This window comes from Chelon labrosus (genome assembly GCF_963514085.1).
Source record: "Chelon labrosus genome assembly, chromosome: 7".
Classification (NCBI taxonomy): Eukaryota; Metazoa; Chordata; class Actinopteri; order Mugiliformes; family Mugilidae; genus Chelon; species Chelon labrosus.
Window position 1 is genome coordinate 22,519,588 of NC_140343.1, and position 23,347 is coordinate 22,542,934.

A 23,347-nucleotide genomic window follows, 5' to 3' on the forward strand; every position below is an offset into this window, starting at 1 on the left:
AACAGTACAACACTAACATGAGTAATAATGACCACCGTTCCGGGCTTTCTTTTGGAAACATTTTACTTTCTAATACATTTTTAATGCAGGACTTTTACTTTTAATTCTGAGGTTAGGTCAAGATCTCAATGTGTCTGCCACTCTGCTAAATGCATTCCCAGCAATCAGCAGCAGAAGAGTAGTCAGATAAAAACAACAATACAACAAGTCAAATTGTATATTAAACTACAAGGACATTATCAACTAAATATTATATTTTAAAAATGTCAAAAGTTAGTTAAAGCATGCATCATAAAGAACAGGTCATTTCAGAATAATAGTATTCTTTAGTTTGATTAGGATTACAGACGCATTGTTACATTGTGTTGTGGCCCTCAGGCTGGGCCGTTACATAAGTGGCAGCTCGTGCAGGGTCTTTTGGACTTTTGCTTTTGAGTTAATGTGTGCATCATCAGATATTTGCATCTGGCTCACTGCATGTACCGTTGGGTTGCTTGTGAGTTCTGTTCCTCCTATCTAGGTTTAATATTCCTTCTGTCTAGGTCAAGTTCGGTTAAGGTTTCCACACAGACTGCATGTTGATCCTTCCAACTCCATGGCAAAACAACAAAAATTATTTTAGTGAAACCAAACAGGAGATGTTTACATGCAACTATCTATAGGAGGTCAACTTTAAGGCTAAATTCAGACAAAATAACCGCCGTGCAGATCATTGTATGTTCCTAAGTTTGGAGATACACAGACCAGGCATAACATTAAAACCACCTTCCTAATATTGTGTAAGTCTCCCCTGTGCCTCCAAAACGGTTGTGACTCATCAGAGAATGGACATGGGCCTTCTGAGGGTGTCCTGTGGTGTCTGGCAACAGGATGTTGTTAGTGGGGGCCTTTGGGTCCTATGGGTTGAGGGGAGGGGCGTCTGTGGATCAGGCTTGGATCCAGTGCATCCCACAGATACTTGATCAGTTTGGGATCTAGTGAATTTGGAGGCCAGGTCAACACCTTGTGCTGTTTTTCAGGTTTTTGAGTTGTTCATAAACTGTTTTTGTGTGTGTGTCTGTGTCAGGCTGCATCCTGCTGGGGATGGCTTCTGCCATCAAGGAGTGTCATTGCTATGGGGTGGGGGTGCCTGGTCTGGTCTCGGTGGGTGGTACATGTCTAAGTAACTTCCACATGAATGAATGCCAGGTCCAAATGTTTACCACCAGAACATTGAATTCTAACAAGATGGTCAATGTTATTTACTTCTCCTGTCATAATGTTGTGGCTGATCAGTTTATGCAACCTTGCTTAGTCAAATTTTCCGCAAGAGAAGCTGCCTGACGGAAGTTTTCACATGAATAGAGTAGACAGTACACTATTATTTTCTAAGGGCATCTAGAGGTAAAAAGAAGCAGAACATATCAAAATTCAGCTAATGTACAAATAGCCCGAACATGTGGTTGACTAAATGTAATTAAGCTACATATCATGACTGGTAGTAATCTAATAGCCTAATGTCATTTACACGGCATTGTTTCGGCAAAACAAGTGGGCCTGGGCTTTGATAAGTTTGATTATTTTACTTGATATGCCACTTGGACTCTCACATTATTTCGTTCACCGTGATGCAAAACGCAAATAGAAATACTGTCCTAACATGCCTTTATGTTGATTAGCAGAGAACTGCCGCGGTTTCTATCTGCCTTACAAACAACTTGCATCACAAAACTAAGGAGTGTGTGCTGTTTTTTGTTTTTTTCCTTCCGAAGTCCCCGCCCCTGTGGCTGACAGCTCAGTCCTGCATGGTCTGGCCGAGGATCCAGGAAGGTTGGCGGACAGAGAAGAGGGGCGGCCGCGCGCACCAACATCATGATCCCAGACTTCAGCGCATGAAAGCCGACCCGATCACATCCTCGAGTCCAGCTCCCATCTGAAAGAAGGTAAACCTCTAACACTACTGATGATCTTGACTCTACTGGCTAATGCTCTTATAGATCCGACGGGTAGATTACAACAGATGAGCGTGTCTCATTAACCAGTTTACCCTGATTACCGTTAGTTTACCTCTCAGACACAGACAAGAGACTGAACGGAGAGTCAGCGGAAAGCGACCTTCGCAGCAGACAGAATAGCTACCTCTTATTAAATCTGCCATCAGTATTTTAAGATCGAACAAAAGCTCCTAACCTGATGACCGATTGGTGGTTTGTGATGATCTCAGGATGAATCACGGCTTCTTTGGACAGTTTCTGTACAGCTTCTCTCTCTCACAGCAAAGTCTGAGAAAAGTGTGTCTCATGAGCTGAAATACAGTCAGTCCTGCAATGCGGGTAGGGTTTTTTTTTTTTCCACGTCCTTAACGAGACAGGACTTTTTGTGTGTGCCAGGGGCTGGGTGTGTTCCAAACATGTCTGTTTTTGGATATCTGGGATTCAGACAAGTTTCCTGTCAGGAAGGCTACGAGGATATGGCCTGCTCAGCCCAATTCAATGCCTGACTCATCCAGCAGAAGGACAGTGTTTTTCCTTAACACAAATTGTAGGCTCACAAAAAGCCCCTTCGTCCGCCTGTTTTTCTCTGCTATATTAATTCCTTCACGATTTCACATCATTAATGATTCTCAAGGGTCCGGTCACTCCGGTCCCTTGGGGCCATGTAAGAGAAAAACACAAAATGGTAATCTGTCAGCTAACTTTAAACACATTTGGTGATAAATGATCCATATCTACGTTGGCTAACACCCTTATCTGTAATTTCTGTGTATTGATCCACACACTCATACTTTGGTTTGAACTGAGGGTCATCAGGTTTGTTTATACTCTGTTAGTACAGTAGTTTTCTGTTAACTGCGTGACCTCATAAGGACAAAAACTAAGTACTGTTTTCATTCACTTTTAGTATGTAGTATATGTGTTGTATAAAAATACAAATAGCTTTTATTTAAATGGTCTAAATTTTAAGAAATCACTCCTTTCACAGGAGGGCGTGCTACAGATTTTAAACCCGATATTGTTGACTGCTTACATGTGACATGTTGAAAGGATGTCAACATGTCACACTACGTATCAGGAAAGGAACTTTCCTCAGTTTAAATAATCCCTCACTTAGATCTCACACTGATCATCAGCTGTTTGGTTCATAACAAACGCCAGACACTGTACAGTATATATAAATGATAAACGTATCATTGGCATACAGTATATCCAATATGCTTGGATAATTTTGTGTCAAAATACATTATTTCAGATAGATAACAGCAATATTTATATGGTAAGCCATTTAAGATTAAGTGATTGAATAAATATGATTATTTTCTGAAATATTCTTCTTATTATAATATATACACTCACTTGCCAGTTCACTGGGTACAAAACAAATACATTATCTATTATAACAGTCCTACACTAAATCCTAATTCATGACAGTTGTAATGTTCAGGTGATGATGAAACTTGGTAATAAAAAGAAAGTTGGTAATTCAGCTGGATGATTATTTTTGAGCATGTAGTTAATCACACTAAAATGTTTCTGATATTTAGTTTCGCCCACTGACTGAAATGGGGGTGTCAAAATAATAGAAACATTTCAATACTACTACAAACCGCAGGCTCCAAAATTAAAGCACAGTTGAATCAACAGCTCTCACAGTTATTTTAAACTAATGCTGAATACCATAACTTCCATGAATCTAATAATAGTGAAGGGCAGTTATATTAGAATGCATTCACTAGTGTACCTAATGAACTGGCAAGAGAGTGTATATTGTAATATAGATTTAGTCCAAAGATCATAGAAATTCATTTTTCAATGAAGAAACATCAGGGAGGTGCTCGTGTTGCTGGTTGTCTTACCAGTCAGCCACAACATTAAAACCACTGACAGGAGAAGTAAATAACGTTGACCATCATCTGACAATACAATGTTCTGTTGGGAAACTTTTGGACCTGACACTCCTTGGCGGCAGCAGCCATCCCCAGCGGGATGCAGCCTGACACAGGCATACAAACAAAATCAGTTTAGGAACAACTCAAAAAAACATCAAAAACAGCACAAGGTGTTGACCTGGCCTCCACATTCACTAGATAGCAAACTGATCAAGTTTCTGTGGGATGCACTGGGACAAGCCTGATCCACAGAGGCCGTCTAATGGAGCAACAACCACTTTCCATACTCAACACAATAATATTTGCTGAGCGCTAAATCTGAGGATGTTGTTAAGTCAATATTATGAGTATCCCATCTTCACTGGAGTGCAGTGGTTTAAATAAAATTAACATTGTGGTGCTCCCAGCATGATGAGAATAATCAGGTGGAAAACATTGTGGTAAAAGTTGCTCTATCATAATGTACTTGCATGTAGTGCTGAATCAAAATAAACTATAATCTTCACACCTAATGTACTTGTATTGTACAGGAAGATAGTATAGTGTATATGTTGGATCATTTGCACTGATTTACAAACATACCAGCAGCATTTTGACACTGTAGCTGGTACGGGTGGGAATCTCTTGGCACCTCACGATTCGATTCGATTCCGATTCAGAGGTCAACGATTCGATTCTAAAACGATTATCGATTAATCGATTATCGATTAATCGATTATTTTTTTTTTAATGTACATTTCCATGCGTGACTTTAAATTTTGTGATATATATATATACACACACACACACACACACACATATTTTAGTTTGGTCAGATTCTTAAATATGAGTTTGCTACTCAGAATTTGCAAATCATTTCCTACTATTGTGTTGATCATTAGAGAAAGAAAAACAGATGAATTACCTTCTCTAATTTTTTTTAGAATTTACCTTACAAACGGTGAAAGTCTTGTCGATCTTTCCTCCATCCTCAAAAAATCCAAAATGCTGCCATACGTCAGCTTTTAAAGAAGCCGGTGCAAGTCTTATGGGTCTACCGCTCGCTGTTGCAGCCATTTTATCGCCGCATGTAAACAACTCGCACGTGTGTGTGCATGCGCGTATAGCAGAGAATCAGCAGGCCAGAGAGGAGAGTTTTCTTTTGAGCTCCGCAGCAGGCGCACAGAATATTGCAGCGGGCGAACTAATTAAAAATTTTAATTTTAAAATTCCGATTATGAACTTATTTGAATCGAGACAGAATCGTTCAGGATAGAATCGAAATAAATCGGAGAATCGATGTTTTTTTCCCACCCCTAGTAGCTGGTTAACGTGGAACTACTAATACTTGTCCCAACTACTGATCGAGAGGTTTCTGACTTTAGAGCTGCTGAGCGGTTGCAGGCCTCCGAACAATACCCTTATTGTAGCATGGGAAATGTACGATTCTGCTGATAACTGAATAATAAATGATAATTATGGAACTTCATGGGCTATATTTTCCAATAATTGCCTCGCAGTGTGTGCTGCAAATATCATTATCACTGTCTATCACTGCCTTAGCAACAATATACAGATGTTTCACTATTACAGGTCTTCAGTCAGTCAGCCAGTCGGTGCGAGGTGGGGACAGGTCTTGGAATTATTGTTTGAAAATGATCTGCAAAATATGTGAATCCTTTAAATTCACTCTATGTTTTGCGTGAAACACAAAAATTGTCAAGTAGATATAGTACGTTATCGTAGAGTACCACATTACTAACACGTTTTTATGGATTTAAATGTGATAATCCAGGTTTACTAGGGCATTACTTCTGGATGCTGACATAAACTTTGGATTTCTTGAATTAAAAACACCTAATTTACAAAATTCCACTGAGATGGATATCCTTGGCTCTACTGTAAACAACTATCTGGATGCCTGTGCACAACCAGAGCTAAGTGAGACAAATCATTTTGGGAATTTGGCTAAACTGAGCCCTAAAGTCGACCGTCAGTAGATAGCCTGTGTAAATGAATCCTGAGTAGCCATTCTAAATCCTCCCCTGTTGTTTTGACACAGAGTTGGAAGAATCAATTGACAGTCTGTGTGAAAATCTTAACTGAACTTTGAAAAACATTGTCTCTAAAAGCACACCGGCTTTCAGCAACCCATTTAACAGTAGCTATCAGATAGACTTATTAATAATAGACTAAAGTTTGAGGGCACTCAACTACTGACAGCAGCTATCTCTTTGGTGCTGAGGAGCTGTATAATGACAAATCACTGTCAGTTATAGTCTGGCACCTTTCAGATTGTGCATATACTCACACCATGGCCTTGATTGAGTGGTTGCAGAGGCATGCTACTGTATGTACAGTATATTTCACAGTGCGATGATTTACTACAAAATTCACCACTGAAACTGTTCATCCCAGGTCTTTTCAGTCTGAATGACACAGCAGCCAGCCTACTGCCAGAAAGATTTTTGGAAACGTGATACTTGCAGCTGCAGCACTTTACAGAAGGTGACCACAGAGAGAGTGAGCAGATAGTAGCATCAGGGATAGGCCACTGTTTTTCATGCTACCGCTTAACAAACTCAGGTTTTTAATAGTCAGTCCAGAGATTAATGGATGAGTGTAAACAACCAAAGCACTGAGATGTGGTTTTGGTCCGCTTTGTTCCAATATGTGAAGCCACTTTGGGCTTTTTGGAGTGTGAAATTATATGTCCAAACACCTTACACAAGCCCCACGAAGTGAGTCATTTATTTACTTTTCTGCGGCAGATGACTTTTAAATAATTACATTTGTAATGGGCATTTGTATAATGTCAGTGCACCACTGGAGAGGCACTCGCCGGTTTGAGGAAACATTCTGTTCTCACGGGCGACAAGCATGCATTGCGAGGGAGAAGGAAGTTTGTAATACCGTGATTATCCTATCCTAATTATCCATTGTGACCCGACTTCAGATAAGAACCTGAAAATGGATGGATGGATGTTTGCCACTGAGCTAAATCCAAAGGGGGCCAAGGAGAAAAATGTCAGGTTTCAAAGCTCCTGTGAAACGTGGGAAAAAAGTATTTAGGTTTTTGAGTCACGATTCAACAAGACTGAGACTGTGCAGCCGAGCTAGCAGCTCTGTGAGACCTGAAGTTGGGCCAGGAACGGTTCAGAAACGAAACGGTGCACTTAAGTCATTTCCTGTATCTGCATCACGTGGATTTTGGCCCTGGCCTGCCCCCTTAGGAGACCAGAGACAGGACTCCTTTCTCTCTCCAGCGGGAGAAGTGAACGTGGGCACATATTCGGACTGACTAAATAGTGAACCCATTTTTGTCAAGCCACATACCTTCTAAACAGTCTGACATTGCAGTTTTCAGACAGATAAAATCAGGCGAAAATCACCATGACCGAGATCTGTCTATGTTTCATCAGCACACTTTAATGAGATCTGGTAAAACAGATATCTCTCTCAAAAGTTATAAAACTGAACTGCAACATAAGACGCAAACTTCTCATTTGTACTGACAAATGGATCCAGACAGGAAATAAGTTATCTGCTAATATGAGCTGCTGTCACATTTAATACCAGCTTCATAGGCCTGAGTATCCCAGTATACCGTCATTCATCCAAACAATGTTCACAACACTTCAAACGGCACCCACTCTGGAGATGTATGAGTGTATGAGCGCAGCCTGTAATTTGTCACGTTGTCTAGTAGAGCATCTCTTTCGTGGAGTCGCTCCGAGCTAAATGGCTAGCAGCATTAGCACTGTAGCTAAGAGGCGCCATGTTGTAACGTGTGTCCAAAAAAGAAAACAAGCAAAAAAAGCAGAAACAAAGGCAAATGGACTTGTAGGGTCTTCATTCATTAATTTTCTGTAAGCGCTTGTCCTCTGGAGGATCACAGGGGAGCTGGGGCCTATCCCAGCTGTCATTGGGCGAGAGGCAGGGTACACCCTGGACAGGTCGCCAGTCTATCGCAGGGCCAACATAGAGAGACAGACAACCATTCACACTAATACTCACACCTACGGCCAATTTAGAATCACCAATGAACCTAACCAGCATGTCTTTGGACGGTGGGAGGAAGCCGGAGTACCCGTAGAGAACCCACGCAGACACATGGAGAACATGCAAACTCCACACAGAAAGGCCCCAGTCGGCCTGGATCTGAACCCTGAACCTTCTTGCTGTGAGGCATCAGTGCTAACCACCACACCACCGTGCCGCCCCGTCTTCATTACAAAATGTCAACAATAACCTTGGGCTGAAGCTACTTGAATGAGTGGTGGAACGTCTTAGGATATACCATGAACTGGATTACTCAGAATCTTCACAGACATGTAGTATCGTGCCACTGGGAGTTTCAGAGAGGTAGTTGCTGTGTCAAGAAATGCTGTTTTGTTTTCTGCTGTCATTAAACTATTCCAAAATTGTCCTTCTAGTGACTCTGAAAATATAGGCACAGCATGATTTAAACTGTTTGTTCTTCAAACGCCATCGTTTCACCACATTATGGCCAATGCATTATCTTAATGTACTCAACGAAAGCCATGTGTCCTAATCTTTCCGTTCTTTTGTAACAGGCACCATGATTCCTGTGATGGAATTCCGGCAGTTCTCTGAACAGCAGCCAGCGTTCAGAGTCCTGAAGCCGTGGTGGGACGTGTTCACTGACTATCTGTCTGTAATCATGCTCATGATTGGTGTCTTTGGATGCACTCTTCAGGTCAGTAACAATGGCTCATCATGATGTCTCCATTTAAAGTTAGAAGCTCTAATAGTAGACTCTGGAGGAATGTAGCTAATGCACACTAATGCGTGTTGGAACTCCAGCATGTTTATGAGATAAGAGCAGTTGCTCTACTATTTTTTTTCTCCATTTAATATAGAATAATTAAATTTATGGTAGAAAATCCATAGGCTCGCTGGTGGAACATTACTGCCCTGCCTTCTGCTCTGGCAGCAGCTCAAAACACTAATTCTGTGCTTTTACAACCGGGCCTGCGTGCAGCAAGGGAACCTTTCAGCCCATCAGGAGATTACCAGTGGAAACATTTCCCCACCCAGCCCCTTTTAGTAAACATAAGATTCCAAACCCCTGTGGCCTGAAGCTTGACTTCCCTCTCTGTATGGAATAGGGTCATTTTTGGCTGCTGTAATGCTCTGTAGTGTAAATGCTGGAAATTAAACCAAAACATCTGATGAAAAACTGTTAACAGGATATTTATCAGGGCTATTGTTTCCCGCTTTTACCAACACAGTGTTTGGACATGATCTAATAGTTTCGAAATTAAGTGGACAATGACTTCTGTGGCCAAGTTTACTTTAGAAGTCCAAGTATTATCAACATGCTGTAATGCGGAATTACTTGTCATTACGCTGCCGTCACCCTAGTCCACCCATTTAGATTTAGAGTAAAAACACAGAGAGGCACAGTTTGTAAAAGTCTGCAGATCAACTCTTCGGAGGCACCTGACTTTGCACTGCAATCTCTGATGTGCTGCATTGCCCTGACTGTAGCAATGGCATCACTCTGATCCCACTGTTCATGTGCATTTACACACTGCAATACTTTCAGATGAAGTTACACTAAAGTGGGCACAGTGTCTCCCCTCCAGGCCTGCCACAAGTGAATTAAAGTGCCCATTTCCTGTTATTAAGATTGCAGTATCGAGCAGCTGTGTTTCATTATTTGCCTTGCAAGTAAACACCACAAGCATTTGTTGTTTACTAAGCTCAACTTGAGCCTCGAGTCCGCAGACATACATGTTCTGAGGAAACAGAGAGTAACCTCTGTGCACTGTAAAAATCTGGCAAAGCTTTGTTTAAGCCCAAGTTCACTACCAAAGACAAAGCCCTAATTGACGCAAGGAAGGTTATTGGTAGACAGGATGCAGTGAGACCCAGGGTGGGGGCACATCTCAGGAAGCTTTGGCTCCTTGTCACCCTGGTTCCTTTAATGGCAGATGGAAGACGAAGAAAGGAAAAGAGAGGGAGGGGGAGGGTGGGGGCTTGAGTACTGAGATGAACAGATAGGAAGAGGGTTAAGGCACACCTTAATGATATTGTTCCTCAACGGAAGTTATAATAACTTCAATTCAAGTAATTTGCAGTCCCATTGGAATGCTTGCACAGGTAATGCATGAGCATCTCACACTGAATGCCAAAAATAGTTAAAAATAAAATAGTTATAAAAGTCTAGAGACAAACATACGTAAAAATATAAGTGCCTGTGGGGTAAGCAGTACTTTTACTTTGTGTGTGGGTGTGTGTTTGAGTGCACTGCAGGTGCATTCAGAGGAGAGACTGTGTAGTGAAAACAAATTTGACTGATTATTTAGCCTATTTAGACTTCCACAAAGTACGCAAGCAAGTGCAGTAGTGTGGTGAACACTGTGCTCTCCCTTCATGTAAAAGGTCATAAATAGACCCATTTATACATGGCCAGAAATATCTACCTAGAATAACAGGGCATTCAAACCAATAACTAGTGCTCTGTAGTAGTAATTTCAGGCGCTGGAAAGACAGATTATTAATAATATGGGAAGTTCAGTTTGAATTAATAGACCTATAAAGGCTTTTGAGATACTTAATCTGTAAAGAAGTAAAGATTTCCTGATTCGATTTGATTCCAATTTACAAGGTCAGAGATATTTCAGATTCAAAACAATTTTACTTGATAATGTTGTCAGTAGTTTGTGCTATTTGTACAATATTTTAGCTCTAGTCTTGCATTTGGCTTTGCTTTTGTGCAGCTCTTTTCTCTCATCATCCAATTTTAGGGCTGATGGTGTTTTCAGGATTGGCGCTTCTATCTTGTTTTGGATCTCCCTCACACTTGGACTAATCTTGTTGCTGCTCTCATGAGATTTGTTAGTTTGCGAAAAGAGTCTTGAGAGATCACAGCAAGATTTGTAATAAGAGGATGGATGAAACGTTGTGTATGTAAAAAGCCAATTAGAAAACTTTATGAATTGACAGGCACAACCACCTACCACAATTATGTAGCATAACAGGTCTCTAGTTGTGTGTTGAGTAATATTGCTAATCATTTTTTTACATTTTGTTTTAGGTAATGCAAGATAAAATCATATGCCTTCCTCAGAGAATATCATCACCCTCAGAGAACAGAAGTGGAGTGGAACTGAAGTCACTGTTACACCTGCAATCCAACACCTCAGCTATACCAAGAGAAATGACAGGCCTGAAAACTGATCTGGATCTTCAGCAGTACAGTTTCATCAATCAGATGTGTTATGAGAAGGCTCTGCATTGGTATGCAAAGTACTTTCCCTATTTGGTGCTGATACACACTCTAGTTTTCATGGTGTGCAGCAACTTCTGGTTCAAATTCCCAGGCTCGAGCTCTAAAATAGAGCATTTTATTTCAATGCTCGGCAAGTGCTTCGACTCTCCCTGGACCACAAGGGCCTTGTCGGAGGTATCTGGAGAAAATCCGGAAGAAAAGGACCAGAAGAAGAGTGGCACTTCAAGGTCCAACATTGCTGTGTCTCCTGGAGAAGGCAGTCTGGAGAAGACGCAGTCTCTCCGTTCTATCCCTGAAAAGATTGTTGTTGACAAGCCGTCGGCAAGTGTTCTTGACAAAAAAGAGGGTGAGCAAGCTAAGGCTCTTTTTGAGAAAGTGAAAAAGTTCCGTTTGCACGTTGAGGAAGGAGATATCCTCTATCTTATGTATGTTCGTCAGACTGTATTCAAGGTGTTTAAATTCCTTCTGATCATTGCCTACAACAGCTCTTTTGTGAATCAAGTGAGGAATAGAGTATCTTGCAAAGTTGAGATCCAGGACATGACAGGCTACAAAGACTTTGAGTGTAATCACACCATGGCTCACCTGTTTTCTAAGCTTTCTTACTGTTACCTGTGCTTGGTGGCTGTCTATGGATTAACAAGCCTTTACACCTCCTACTGGCTGTTCTATCGCTCACTGAAAGAATACTCCTTCGAGTATGTGCGACAGGAGACAGGCATCAATGACATCCCAGACGTCAAAAATGACTTTGCTTTCATGCTGCACATGATTGATCAGTATGACCCGCTGTACTCTAAACGGTTTGCTGTGTTTCTATCCGAGGTCAGTGAGAACAAACTGAAACAGCTCAATCTCAACCACGAATGGACTGCGGAGAAATTGCGTCAGAGGCTGCAGACTAACACACACAACAGACTTGAGCTTCAGCTGTTCATGCTCCCTGGTCTACCTGACACTGTCTTTGAGTTGACGGAGCTGCAGTCACTCAAGCTGGAGATCATCAACAATATCACCATTCCTGCCTCAATCTCTCAGCTGGAGGATCTTCAGGAGCTGTCTCTTTACCAGTGCTCTTTAAAGTTGCACACAACTGCTACCTCCTTCCTCAAAGAAAACCTAAAAGTGCTTCGTGTCAAGTTTGATGATAACAGGGAACTGCCCCACTGGATGTACGGATTGCGCAACTTAGAGGAGCTCTATCTCGCCGGGTCACTCAGCCCTGATGCCTCCAAGAACATTGTTCTTGAATCTCTGCGGGAGATGAAGTGTCTGAAAACTCTCTCCCTTAAGAGCAATTTGACAAAGATACCCCAGTCAATTGTGGATGTCTCCAGTCATCTGCAGCGGCTGTACTTACATAATGATGGCACAAAGCTAGTAATGCTCAACAACCTGAAGAAAATGACCAATCTGATAGAGCTGGAGCTTGTGCGCTGTGATCTGGAGCGGATTCCACATGCAATCTTCAGCCTGACGAGTCTGCAAGAGCTCGACCTGAAAGAGAACAACCTCCGCTCCATAGAGGAGATCCTCAGCTTCCAGCATCTTCGAAAGCTCACTTGCCTCAAACTCTGGTACAATGGCATCATGTACATCCCAGAGCATATCAAAAAGCTTGGCAGTCTTGAGCGCCTGTACTTCAGCCACAACAAGATTGAGATATTGCCCTCGCACCTGTTCCTGTGCAACAAGCTGCGCTACCTGGACCTGTCAAACAATGACATCCGATTCATCCCTCCGGAAATCGGAGTCCTTCAGAGTCTGCAGTACTTCTCTGTCACTTGTAACAAAATTGAAAATCTACCAGATGAACTGTTCTTTTGCAAAAAGCTGAAAACGCTGAAGCTCGGAAAGAACTCACTGTCCATTCTGTCACCAAAAATTTCCTACCTAGCTCTACTGACCTACCTGGAGCTCAAAGGCAACCACTTTGAGCTCCTGCCTCAGGAGCTTGGTTGCTGTCGTGCTTTGAAGCGTAGTGGCCTTATAGTGGAAGAGACACTGTTTGAAACTCTGCCTTCAGATGTCAGGGACCAAATGAAGGCAGAGTGAGATGCCTTATTACAGCCACAGTGCCTGATGCTTGTTCTGTCTACCAGTTCAAAGCATCTGCTTTATATGAAGTCATTAACATACTGTACTACACTACTGTTGCAAAGTTATATGTTATGGTTTTGTTAAGTTTTCTTAAAGAAAGGAAATTGCGAATTCATGTATTGTCACATTGTGTGTGGCTACAACAAGGACATATCCATGGTCACAGTTGTTCTTAAAGGTATAGTTCAGCATTTTGGGGATGTGAAGAGTTCTAGGAGAAGATTATTGTCAGTCTCATTCCTGTACTTTGAACACAAACTAGTCATCACTGGACAACACCTGGACAATTCGTTCACCCTACAGTATTAATGCTAAGCTAACTGTCTGCTGGCTGTAGCTTCGTACACGGACATGAGACTGACATCGATCTTCTCATCTGTCTCTTGGAAAGATTTTTTTTTCCATGATGTCAAACACATTTCCTGTCACGGCTACATTAAATAATTTGATTATTGAATGTAAATATAAACTGTAGACCTCACTTAAACGTAGGCCAGTAGCCTTATGCTGTATTGTATATGTTGCTCTTAAGAGACTGTTAGCTCACATGGACAGAAGCAGGGGAAATACAATACAACAACAGACATATCTTACATAAGTACATGTAATAACTTGGCTATTCAATTTTGTATCGTAGAATGCTGGCATTTTAAAGTGCATTAAACTTAAAGGACTATGTTACAATGTTGTTTTTATTTAATTCGTAAAATATGTATGTGAACTCTGCAGTCCCTTATATAAAAGCACAAATGGAATTTGATGTATTTGCAAATCTGATTTGTGAGTTTGAAATTTCAAGAGGTGCAAACATTAACAAGAGAAAATTTAATTAAACTGAAATAACTTAATCAACGTAAACCATAGTGCTAAAGGGTCAAAAAGTCTCTCAAGTATCTGAAAGAGCTAACTGCAAATAGCACCATGTCCTATTTTCAGTTGTGTTGGGAGATGAGGCCTGCTGGCTGGTGAGGATTAATAAGTACAAAGAAGATTATTCTATTATTGTGCGTGTATGAGGCTTTGGTGATCAAATAAAGTTGGTCTGAAGAGCCTACAGATTATGGCTGCAGTAAAACAAAAGATTTTATTTACTATGTAACAAAATGCATTGCATTCTCACAAGAAAAAAGACAGCTTATCTCTAAACTATGGCTTACCCTCTGTTCTCGGAGACATTCAGGGTTTGCCATATGATTGTTCCTCAGAATTATGGGACAGTGAGTCATAATTAAAAAATAAAAAATAAATTTTGTTTGTGAATGCAGTATGCTTCTGTAAGAACACATATTGCAGCTGTCAGAACAGTTTGTAAATTTAATTCAAGTAAACTTTCAACTTGTAAAAAACTAATGGTGCATTCACACTAGAAGCAACAAAACCTACAACTCAAAGTTGAAACCAGCTCAGCTTTTATGTTGCACGTCTCCCTGACAACTAACGTCAAGTGTTGGAGGTCGGCTTGTCGCTTCATATCGTTGGCTTCCACTGAAAATGTATTGAACCATGTCACTCTCTCACAGCTAGTGTGAGTGCACCATATGGACATACTGTATATTAATATACAAGTAGCAACTTCATTCACTTCTTCAGTAGCAACTAAATATGAGATGCACCACCCACCTAGAGCAGACCAGACGCCCCCACCCCATAGCAATGACACTCCTTGACGGCAGCAGCCATCCCCAGCAGGATGCAGCCTGACACAGACACACACACAAAAACGGTTAGGGAACAACTCAAAAAACATGAAGAACAGCACAAGGTGTTGACCTGGCCTCCAAATTCACTAGATCCCAAACTGATCAAGTATCTGTGGGATGATCCACAGAGGCCCCTCCCTTCAACCCATAGGACCCAAAGGCCCCCACTAAAAACATTCTGTTGCCAGACACCACAGGACACCCTCAGAAGGCCCATGTCCATTCTCTGAGTCACGACTGTTCTGTAGGCACAAGGGAGACGTACACAATGTTAGGAAGGTGGTCATATGTTATGCCTGATCAGTGTATAAGACAATCTAAGGCCACAGATTTATTTAATATTTACATTTTTACATTTAATATTTACATTTTGCACGCATAAAGTCATGACAGAACAGTTGTCCTCTAATGGAGCAACACCAACCTTACATTCTTAACACCATAATACCTGCAGAGACCTGGTTGATTGATACATAATCATAATGTACTTTTACGACGGTCCCTAATTTCAGGGGGTAATAATCCCGTTCACTGTGTATTCGAGCACGGTTTTTTCAAAACGCTCTTATGCTTTGCATCATATCGGTCCCTGAAGTAAAAAAAACAAAAAAAACTGTGCAACATCAGGCGAGATTTCAGCTTCGCCCTACAACCGTGTCAGGTGTCTGTCCTGCTGAACCTTGCGGAGGATCCGTCTCGGTGAACGTGTTCACATCAAGGCGGGTACACCTCCAGCAGCTGGTGCTGTGTCGCCAGTCAGAGGCAGAGGACCCGACCATCTGAAGCGGAGTGGGGGTAGTCAGCTAAGCTGCTTACCGCCCTGCCAGCAGGCCCACGGTTGAACTGGTGAGAAGAATGGACGGCGTCATCACATCAGCGGAACATGGGCTGTAAGAAGAAGCGCTGCTCGGTTCCGCTGGCATCCACATAACTGGATCAGACCCCCTGAAGGTGAGTATCCGGACGCTAGAGTTGAGGTCCTGTGAAGTGTAGAGATATCGCCGCAGTGCTTCGGCCCACTAATGTTAGCAGGCTACGTAGCATGGTGAAATGTATTGGCACTGATCAGTGGGTTGGTTAAACCGATACTGGATATACTGCTTTAATGCGAACACGTCGGGATTTTCTGCGGCGGAACCCGGACTGTAGTGCTGCGTTTAAAGGCTTCACGGACATCAGCTCCACCTTTTGTTTTGCGTCTATGGATGCGCCGGGAGCCGGTCTCAGCCTGCTCTGCAGACTCAGTAGAAATAGTGACCTTCATGCACACAATCGACTCCAATCGCAGTGATATTGCAGAAATAATTTTTTATTTTTTTGCTTATTATTTAATATGTCTTTTATGTAACAACGGCACTGGAACAGTTTGATGTGTATACCGAGTTCGCCATACACAAACATTATTTACTGTCAACACATCCAGGCTTCACTGAGCCAGTATTATAGTGAGAATTTGAGCTGTCAGGGCACCGACTGTAAACTCGTCTGGGCTCATGTGGAGTAAGATGCGGAGAAAGGCACAGCACACAGAAAAGACACGAGATTGATGAATCAGACTTTGAGTTGGTCTGGCATGTACACATGATATACACACACACACTGACAACACATGTCATGCGCTGTGCCCTAGTTCAAGGGCAGCCCTCTCTTTAAATCCATGCCAGTCTCGCAAGGCTTTCCCCCTCTGTGCCTTGTCTAAATGTGCCAGAGAAATGTGGCCTTGCTTGAAATTTGAGGTGAGAAAAAACAACATTATTTCTCATCAGCTCATCAGAAAACAGATCCGGTCTCGCTAAAATTGTTTTATCTGCTTCAGTTATGCTCTTGATGATGCTGTATTAGTCACAGAGGTGTAAATATAAAGCATTGTTATCTAATATATGCTACAGATTACAGTTTAAAGATATGTAACGCAACACCACCTTAAATAACAGCAATCCACACCCATCTGTCTCTCTTTCTTTCTCTCTCTCTGTCAGGGTCATTTTAAAAGTGTCACAAAAGGCATGATTTATGGAAAGGCGTTGTTGTGTTGGATTACAGTGGATTACAATGGGCACAGCCCTTCTATCCCTGAGTTCTCTAAACTGGACCAATGAGCAAACCCCTGCAGGATGTGAATAATGGATTATGGCCAGACGTAAACACGGCGGCCTGGATATGTTCCTCATCATCACATTGACAAACGCATCACTGAGCTACATGTAACACAGAAGTCACACTTTGCACTGTAAACATACTGTGGTCGTAACTTGTTTACCACTTTGCCCTTCTTTACAAGTTGGGAGGGGCTACTGCAAAACACCAGGAATAGCTCTGGGAAACAGCTGTTTGGCCAATGTGTATGTGAGAAAGTAAGGGATCAGTAACAGTCCGTCCATTTGAGTAATCATAAAAGGTCTTGTATTTCTCTCCTTATTGGTATTCCAAGCAATTTACAGTTAAATTCGTTCACACAAGCGCACTGCTAACCCTCTGGTTCATGGACAAACCGCTCTACCTACTGAGCTATAGCTGCCCCATTATAGGGCCCATTATAAATAGTAGACATTATGAGGAAACAATTCATTAGGTCCATGTAATCACAAAAAGCATCAGGAAAAAAAGACTGACATCAGTTCAGTTAAAATCATTAAACGCATGTTAATTGATATTCTCTTTTTCAGGAATGTTCACCCTCACAGAAGTAGCTTCCCTGAACGACATCCAGCCAACGTACCGCATACTGAAACCATGGTGGGATGTCTTCATGGACTATCTGGGTATTGTCATGTTGATGCTGGCCATCTTCTCTGGAACCATGCAGTTAACCAAGGACCAGGTGGTTTGTCTGCCCATACTGGAACAAACTCCTGAGGGGGCCGGGGGCTTCTTGGAACCCCAGCCACCAGAGCCGACTGATGGTTTGTGGAACAAGGAGAGCGCCATTGGGGAGCAAGCTGCTCCTCTAATGGCTAAAAGGCCTCCCGACAACATCGCCCCCACAATACACTTCACACAGGCGCCCGCTCTTGGGCAGCCCCAGCCTACAGGAGTCAGGACCAAGCTGGATTTTCAGCAATATGTTTTTGTCAACCAGATGTGCTACCATGTTGCACTTCCTTGGTACTCCAAATATTTCCCATACCTTGCTCTTATTCACACTATAGTACTAATGGTCAGTAGCAACTTCTGGTTCAAATACCCAAAGACGAGTTCAAAAATAGAACATTTTGTTTCCATACTTGGAAAATGTTTCGAATCCCCTTGGACTACTAAAGCACTGTCTGAGACCGCGTGCGAGGACTCGGAGGAGAACAAGCAGAGGCTAGCTGGCGCCTCCTCTCTCCTCAAACATCTGTCCACAAGCAGCGAGGAGGGGAGTCCGAACCAGTCCGCCCCCATACTCACTAAAACTGGGGTCACCTTTTCCGCAGAAAAGCTCGTGAGTGAAGTTCCCTCCATGACCATACTGGACAAGAAAGACGGCGAGCAAGCGAAGGCCTTGTTCGAAAAAGTCCGTAAATTCCGTGCCCACGTGGAAGACAGTGATTTGATCTACAGACTCTACGCCATTCAGACAGTCATCAAAACAGTGAAGTTCATTTTGATCTTGTGCTACACAATGACATTTGTTGCCTCTATAGATTTTGACCATGTGTGTGAGCCTGAAATAAAGCATTTGACAGGATATGCTAAGTTCCATTGCACACATAACATGGCCTTTATGCTAAAGAAACTCCTTGTCAGTTATATTGCTCTCATATGCGCTTATGGTGTTATCTGTATATACACACTGTTCTGGCTTTTTCGGCGACCACTTAAGGAGTATTCCTTTGAAAAAGTCAGAGAGGAGAGCAGCTTCAGTGACATTCCCGATGTTAAGAATGACTTTGCCTTCCTCCTGCATATGGTTGATCAATACGACCAGCTGTATTCAAAACGTTTTGGGGTTTTTCTTTCGGAGGTGAGTGAGAACAAACTTCGGGAGATCAGCCTAAACCACGAGTGGACCTTTGAGAAGTTGAGGCAGCATGTGACGCGCAATCCTCAAGAAAAGCTGGAACTTCATCTTTTCATGCTATCTGGAGTGCCAGATGCCGTGTTTGACCTCACGGACTTGGAAATCCTGAAACTAGAATTAATCCCAGAGGCCAGGATAACAGCTAAGATCTCACAAATGATAAACCTCCAAGAGCTACACTTCTACCACTGTCCTGCCAAAGTTGAGCAGACAGCTTTCATTTTCCTTCGTGATCACCTCCGGTGCCTTCATGTCAAATTCACAGACGTCGCTGAGATTCCTAGCTGGGTGTACATGTTGAAAAATTTAAGGGAACTGTACTTGGTGGGTAACCTGAACTCAGAAAACAACAAACTGATCGGACTCGAGTCCCTGCGAGATCTCAGGCACTTAAAGATTCTGCATCTCAAAAGCAACCTCACAAAGATTCCGACGAACATAACAGATCTGTCGCCACATCTGATCAAGCTGGTAATTCATAACGACGGCACAAAGCTCTTAGTGCTGAATAGTCTGAAGAAAATGTTGAACCTTGCAGAGCTGGAGCTTCATAACTGTGAGCTGGAGAGAATCCCACACGCCATCTTTAGCTTGAACACCCTTCAGGAACTTGATCTAAAATCCAACAACATTCGTACCATCGAGGAGATCATCAGCTTCCAGCACCTCAAAAGACTAACGTGCCTCAAACTTTGGCACAATAAGATCATCACCATTCCACTGTCTATCAGCCATGTCAAAAACCTCGAATCGCTTTATCTCTCGCACAACAAGCTGGAGTCTCTACCCTCATCGTTATTCACCCTTCTCAAGCTGAGGTACCTCGATGTTAGCCATAACTCTATAGTTACAATACCGCTGGAGGTAGGCTTTCTGCAGAACCTCCAGCATTTTGCTATCACAGGCAACAAAGTGGAAGTAGTCCCCAAGCAACTGTTCAAGTGCACCAAACTAAGGACACTATGCCTCAGCCACAACTGTATCTCTTCTATTCCTGAGAAAATTGGCCATCTCTCGCAGCTCACACATTTGGAACTGAAGGGAAACTGCCTGGATCGTCTCCCAGCTCAGCTCGGCCAGTGCGGCCTCCTCCGCAGGAGCTGCCTGATGGTGGAGGATCACCTCTTTGACTCGCTCCCCATTGACGTCAAAGAGAGCATCAATCAGGAATCAGCTGTTTCTTTTGCAAACGGGTGTAAGTGTCTAAGTGACGGACGGTTGTAACATCCTATGTCAGGCATATCATCATAGTTTTTTTTTTTTTTAAAAAAACATACCATTATTATTAGAAACAGTAGTTCAAAGTAGAGTACACTTCATGGTCAGTGATCATAGCACAGCACATACAAGGTTGGTACCACTTAGGAAAGTATTTCTTAATCTTTTATATACACAAATACTGTGGATTTGGGGAAATTTGTATCATTTTTAAACAGTCCCTTTTTATTGTAGGTTCAGATTAAACAACAAACAGTTGACTGCCATGATACCGAAGTATCGGCTTAAATAATGTTTTCCTAAATTTGTCAGTTTGGGAATAGGCTCATTTAGTTATTTTCACCTGCTGAGAGTTAGATGAAGAGATCGGTACCACTGTTAAATAATCATATCTGTCCATTAGATACGAATCTACAACCAGGAGAGCCTTCGCTGAGTATTAAGAGTAAAGAAAAAGGGGGAAACAGCTGGTTTTGCTAACAGCAAGCATCTCGTTTGTAACGTTGGTCCTGGCTGGTGGTGCTTATTTTCTTTATGCTAAGCTCAGCTAACCAGCTAATTGTAGCTTCATATTTATCATACATGAAAGTGGTATTAATCTTTCCATCTAACACAAGATGAAAAAACGTCCCAAAATGTCAAACTATCTCTTTTAAAGGGTCAGTGCACATTTAAATAAAAAATAAAAATCAAATACGGTACATAACCAAGCACATTTATTTTATTATTTATTTTATGTGCCATAGTTTTTATTGCTTTCTCAGAATCAGAATCGTCGTTATTGCCACATATGTTCACGCATACGAGGAATTTGTTGTGGTGGTTGGTATAATAAGCATAAACATAAGTCAGTTCAAATATACAAAAATCAAACAGTAACATAATCCTCAATAATTCAGGCCTTGTTGCTTTTTATTTCATTTTTAACCAGTATGTCATTTTTTTATTAATCTATTGCATGTACATTTTTCAACATAAAATTAGTTTAGTACCAGGATGGAGAAAAATATCTCGGAGACAGATTTCTCAGAATGTCAGGAAATAAAACCAAGTGAAGTCGATTTTTTCCTCTCCAGCCGTTATCAAGAATGACCTATAATCCTCAACCTTTAAAAACTCTTATATTTGTAAAACCACGACATTATATACCGCAAATCCATGACATAATATTAATAAACTCATGCATTCCACTTTCAGTATGCTCGTAACATAGTTTCATGTTGTGTACCAAACTGACATAAACCATTTCTATTTTTCTTGTGTCTTCAATCATGCAATTATTTTTGATACGGTAGATTTTCTCTAGGAAGTGGGGGGAAAAAACGTTCATGTGTTCATCCAAACCACAATGACGCTTTTAATTAATTGTACTTTTGCTGTTAGGTTTAATTATGTTACCGTATATCTCATGTGCATTTTCCAGTTGTCTTTTATGTGTTCTTTCAGAACAGCAGTTTGTAAAGCTGTTTTTAAGCTGTGTTATATGAATAAAGGAATTATTATAGACATGACACTGAAATTGCATTGCAACCCTATTTTTGAACTAAAAAACAAACTTTCTGCTAAATTATTGTGTAATGACACGCCTGCACACCAAGTCCTCACCACATTTTGGAAAATTTAACATCACAAATTATTTTCTAGATTTCTACTATAGCTTTAATGGATATTCTGATGATCAACATCGTGTACACGCAACATTCATAGGAGTGTGTGTTCTTTTAGGATGCAAATCATTCACTACAGGAAAAACAACATGTACTGAATTTACAACCAGTTTTCATGTTTTAGAATAATCGGATCAAACTCATCCAGTGTTTCTGGCACTTTCTGATACGTGACCTCTTTTATTCCCTATCTGTTCACAGGATAATAAACACTCGATAATCACATGTACATCAGTTGGTTCAACATGGATTTTATGAACTGTAAGATCCAAAACACGTGAATATAACAAAAGACAGCAGCTTCTCAGACAGCGTGACTGTTGACCAACATTTCAAGTATTTCTCACTCTTTCCCACTGGACCTCTAGCACATGTTTACAGTTGATGAAAGTCTAAAGCTGGGCTTAGGGTCAGGGTTAGGGTTACAATCCTGCAGTATGCTTCAGTGTCACTCTTTGAGTGAAATCAAAAAATAGATCATGCAATATCACTTGTAATGTTACTGCCGGGATTTACTACTGAAAACTATAGTCGTTATTAACGTCAACATCAAAATTCACAAACATATTAAGGAGAAAATGATACCAAACAGAAACCAAAGTAAACCCATTTCCTGTGTAGTGTTGCCCCCTGGTGGAAATAAAGCGTTACTACATACATGCTTTTTTTTCAATCGTGGCTTACTTAAATTTACAGTATATTGTCAAGATACAGGCTAAATATAATTTGTTTTAAGTAAATGTAAGGTAACAATTTAGTGATTGATCAAATTTTTCTTTATATACAAATCTACCTCCCTCAAGAAACCTTTGCAGTGCAAGAACCTCAAGTGCCTCAGTAATTGTATTCAAGAATTTTTCTAAATTAAAATGCAAAAACGTCTCGTGATCAGCACAGAAATTCTGGAAGTCTAATCCCGTTTCATAAAGTTCTACCTGAAAGTCTCCAAACTCAGGTCAGTTCTATGAAACTCTGATGTGTGAAGTCATCCATGCCTTTATTACCGCTTCATATTTTAGCATCACTCAGTCTTATCCAGTCTCTAACAATCAACACCTGAATGGGGTTTACTATAGAACTGAATCCAGAGAACTGAAATTGTCGTTGCTTGCTTGCCTCCTTCTCTACAGCTGGTGGACTTTCAGGCGGTCACTGCCTGCGGGTGATCCAAATGGTTGATGTCTTCAAACATATACTTAAAATCTACCTTTTTAGTCTGGCTTTTGGCTTTATTGAAAGGTTTTTGGCCATAACTTTAGTTTATTTCATTTTAATCATGTATTCTGTTGTATTCATGTTAAAAAGTGTTTAACACTCTCATTATTGGCTTCACCTATGAACCACTACAAGGTGCAAAGGTGACTTGAAACAGTGAAGTGAAGAACGTGCAGTATTTCTGTGTATTTTCATTGACTGAGCAGTTACGAAAAAAACTGCATATTATGATGTCACACAAATTAGATAGATAAACTTAAAGAGCACTAACGCATGTGTGGAGCATATCCACCATTTGTATGGTGTACAAAGAAAGCATCCACACATGTGCTATTTAGT

At 41.3% G+C, this 23,347-nt stretch overlaps 1 protein-coding gene across 1 annotated transcript; it reads left to right on the top strand.

Moving 5' to 3' along the window:
• Nucleotides 1-1,804: 1,804 nt before the first annotated feature.
• Nucleotides 1,805-21,775, top strand: LOC311491185 (uncharacterized protein). The gene is made up of 6 exons (XM_084549043.1): nt 1,805-1,922; nt 8,422-8,564; nt 10,911-13,156; nt 15,594-15,660; nt 15,757-15,856; nt 17,572-21,775. The coding sequence occupies exons 2-6, from the start codon at nt 8,427-8,429 to the stop codon at nt 20,130-20,132; spliced, it is 5,112 nt and encodes a 1,703-aa protein (XP_084405169.1). The 5' UTR covers nt 1,805-1,922; nt 8,422-8,426; the 3' UTR covers nt 20,133-21,775.
• The last annotated feature ends 1,572 nt before the right edge of the window (nt 21,776-23,347 follow it).

What these genes read in the sequence shown, in the direction of transcription:
- LOC311491185 (XM_084549043.1), top strand. Translation starts at nt 8,427, where the DNA reads ATGATTCCTGTGATGGAATTCCGGCAGTTCTCTGAACAGCAGCCAGCG. An exon ending in TCTTTGGATGCACTCTTCAG is followed by an intron (nt 8,565 to 10,910) that starts GTCAGTAACAAT and finishes ATTTTGTTTTAG; the next exon opens with GTAATGCAAGATAAAATCAT. An exon ending in AGGGACCAAATGAAGGCAGA is followed by an intron (nt 13,157 to 15,593) that starts GTGAGATGCCTT and finishes AACCTTGCGGAG; the next exon opens with GATCCGTCTCGGTGAACGTG.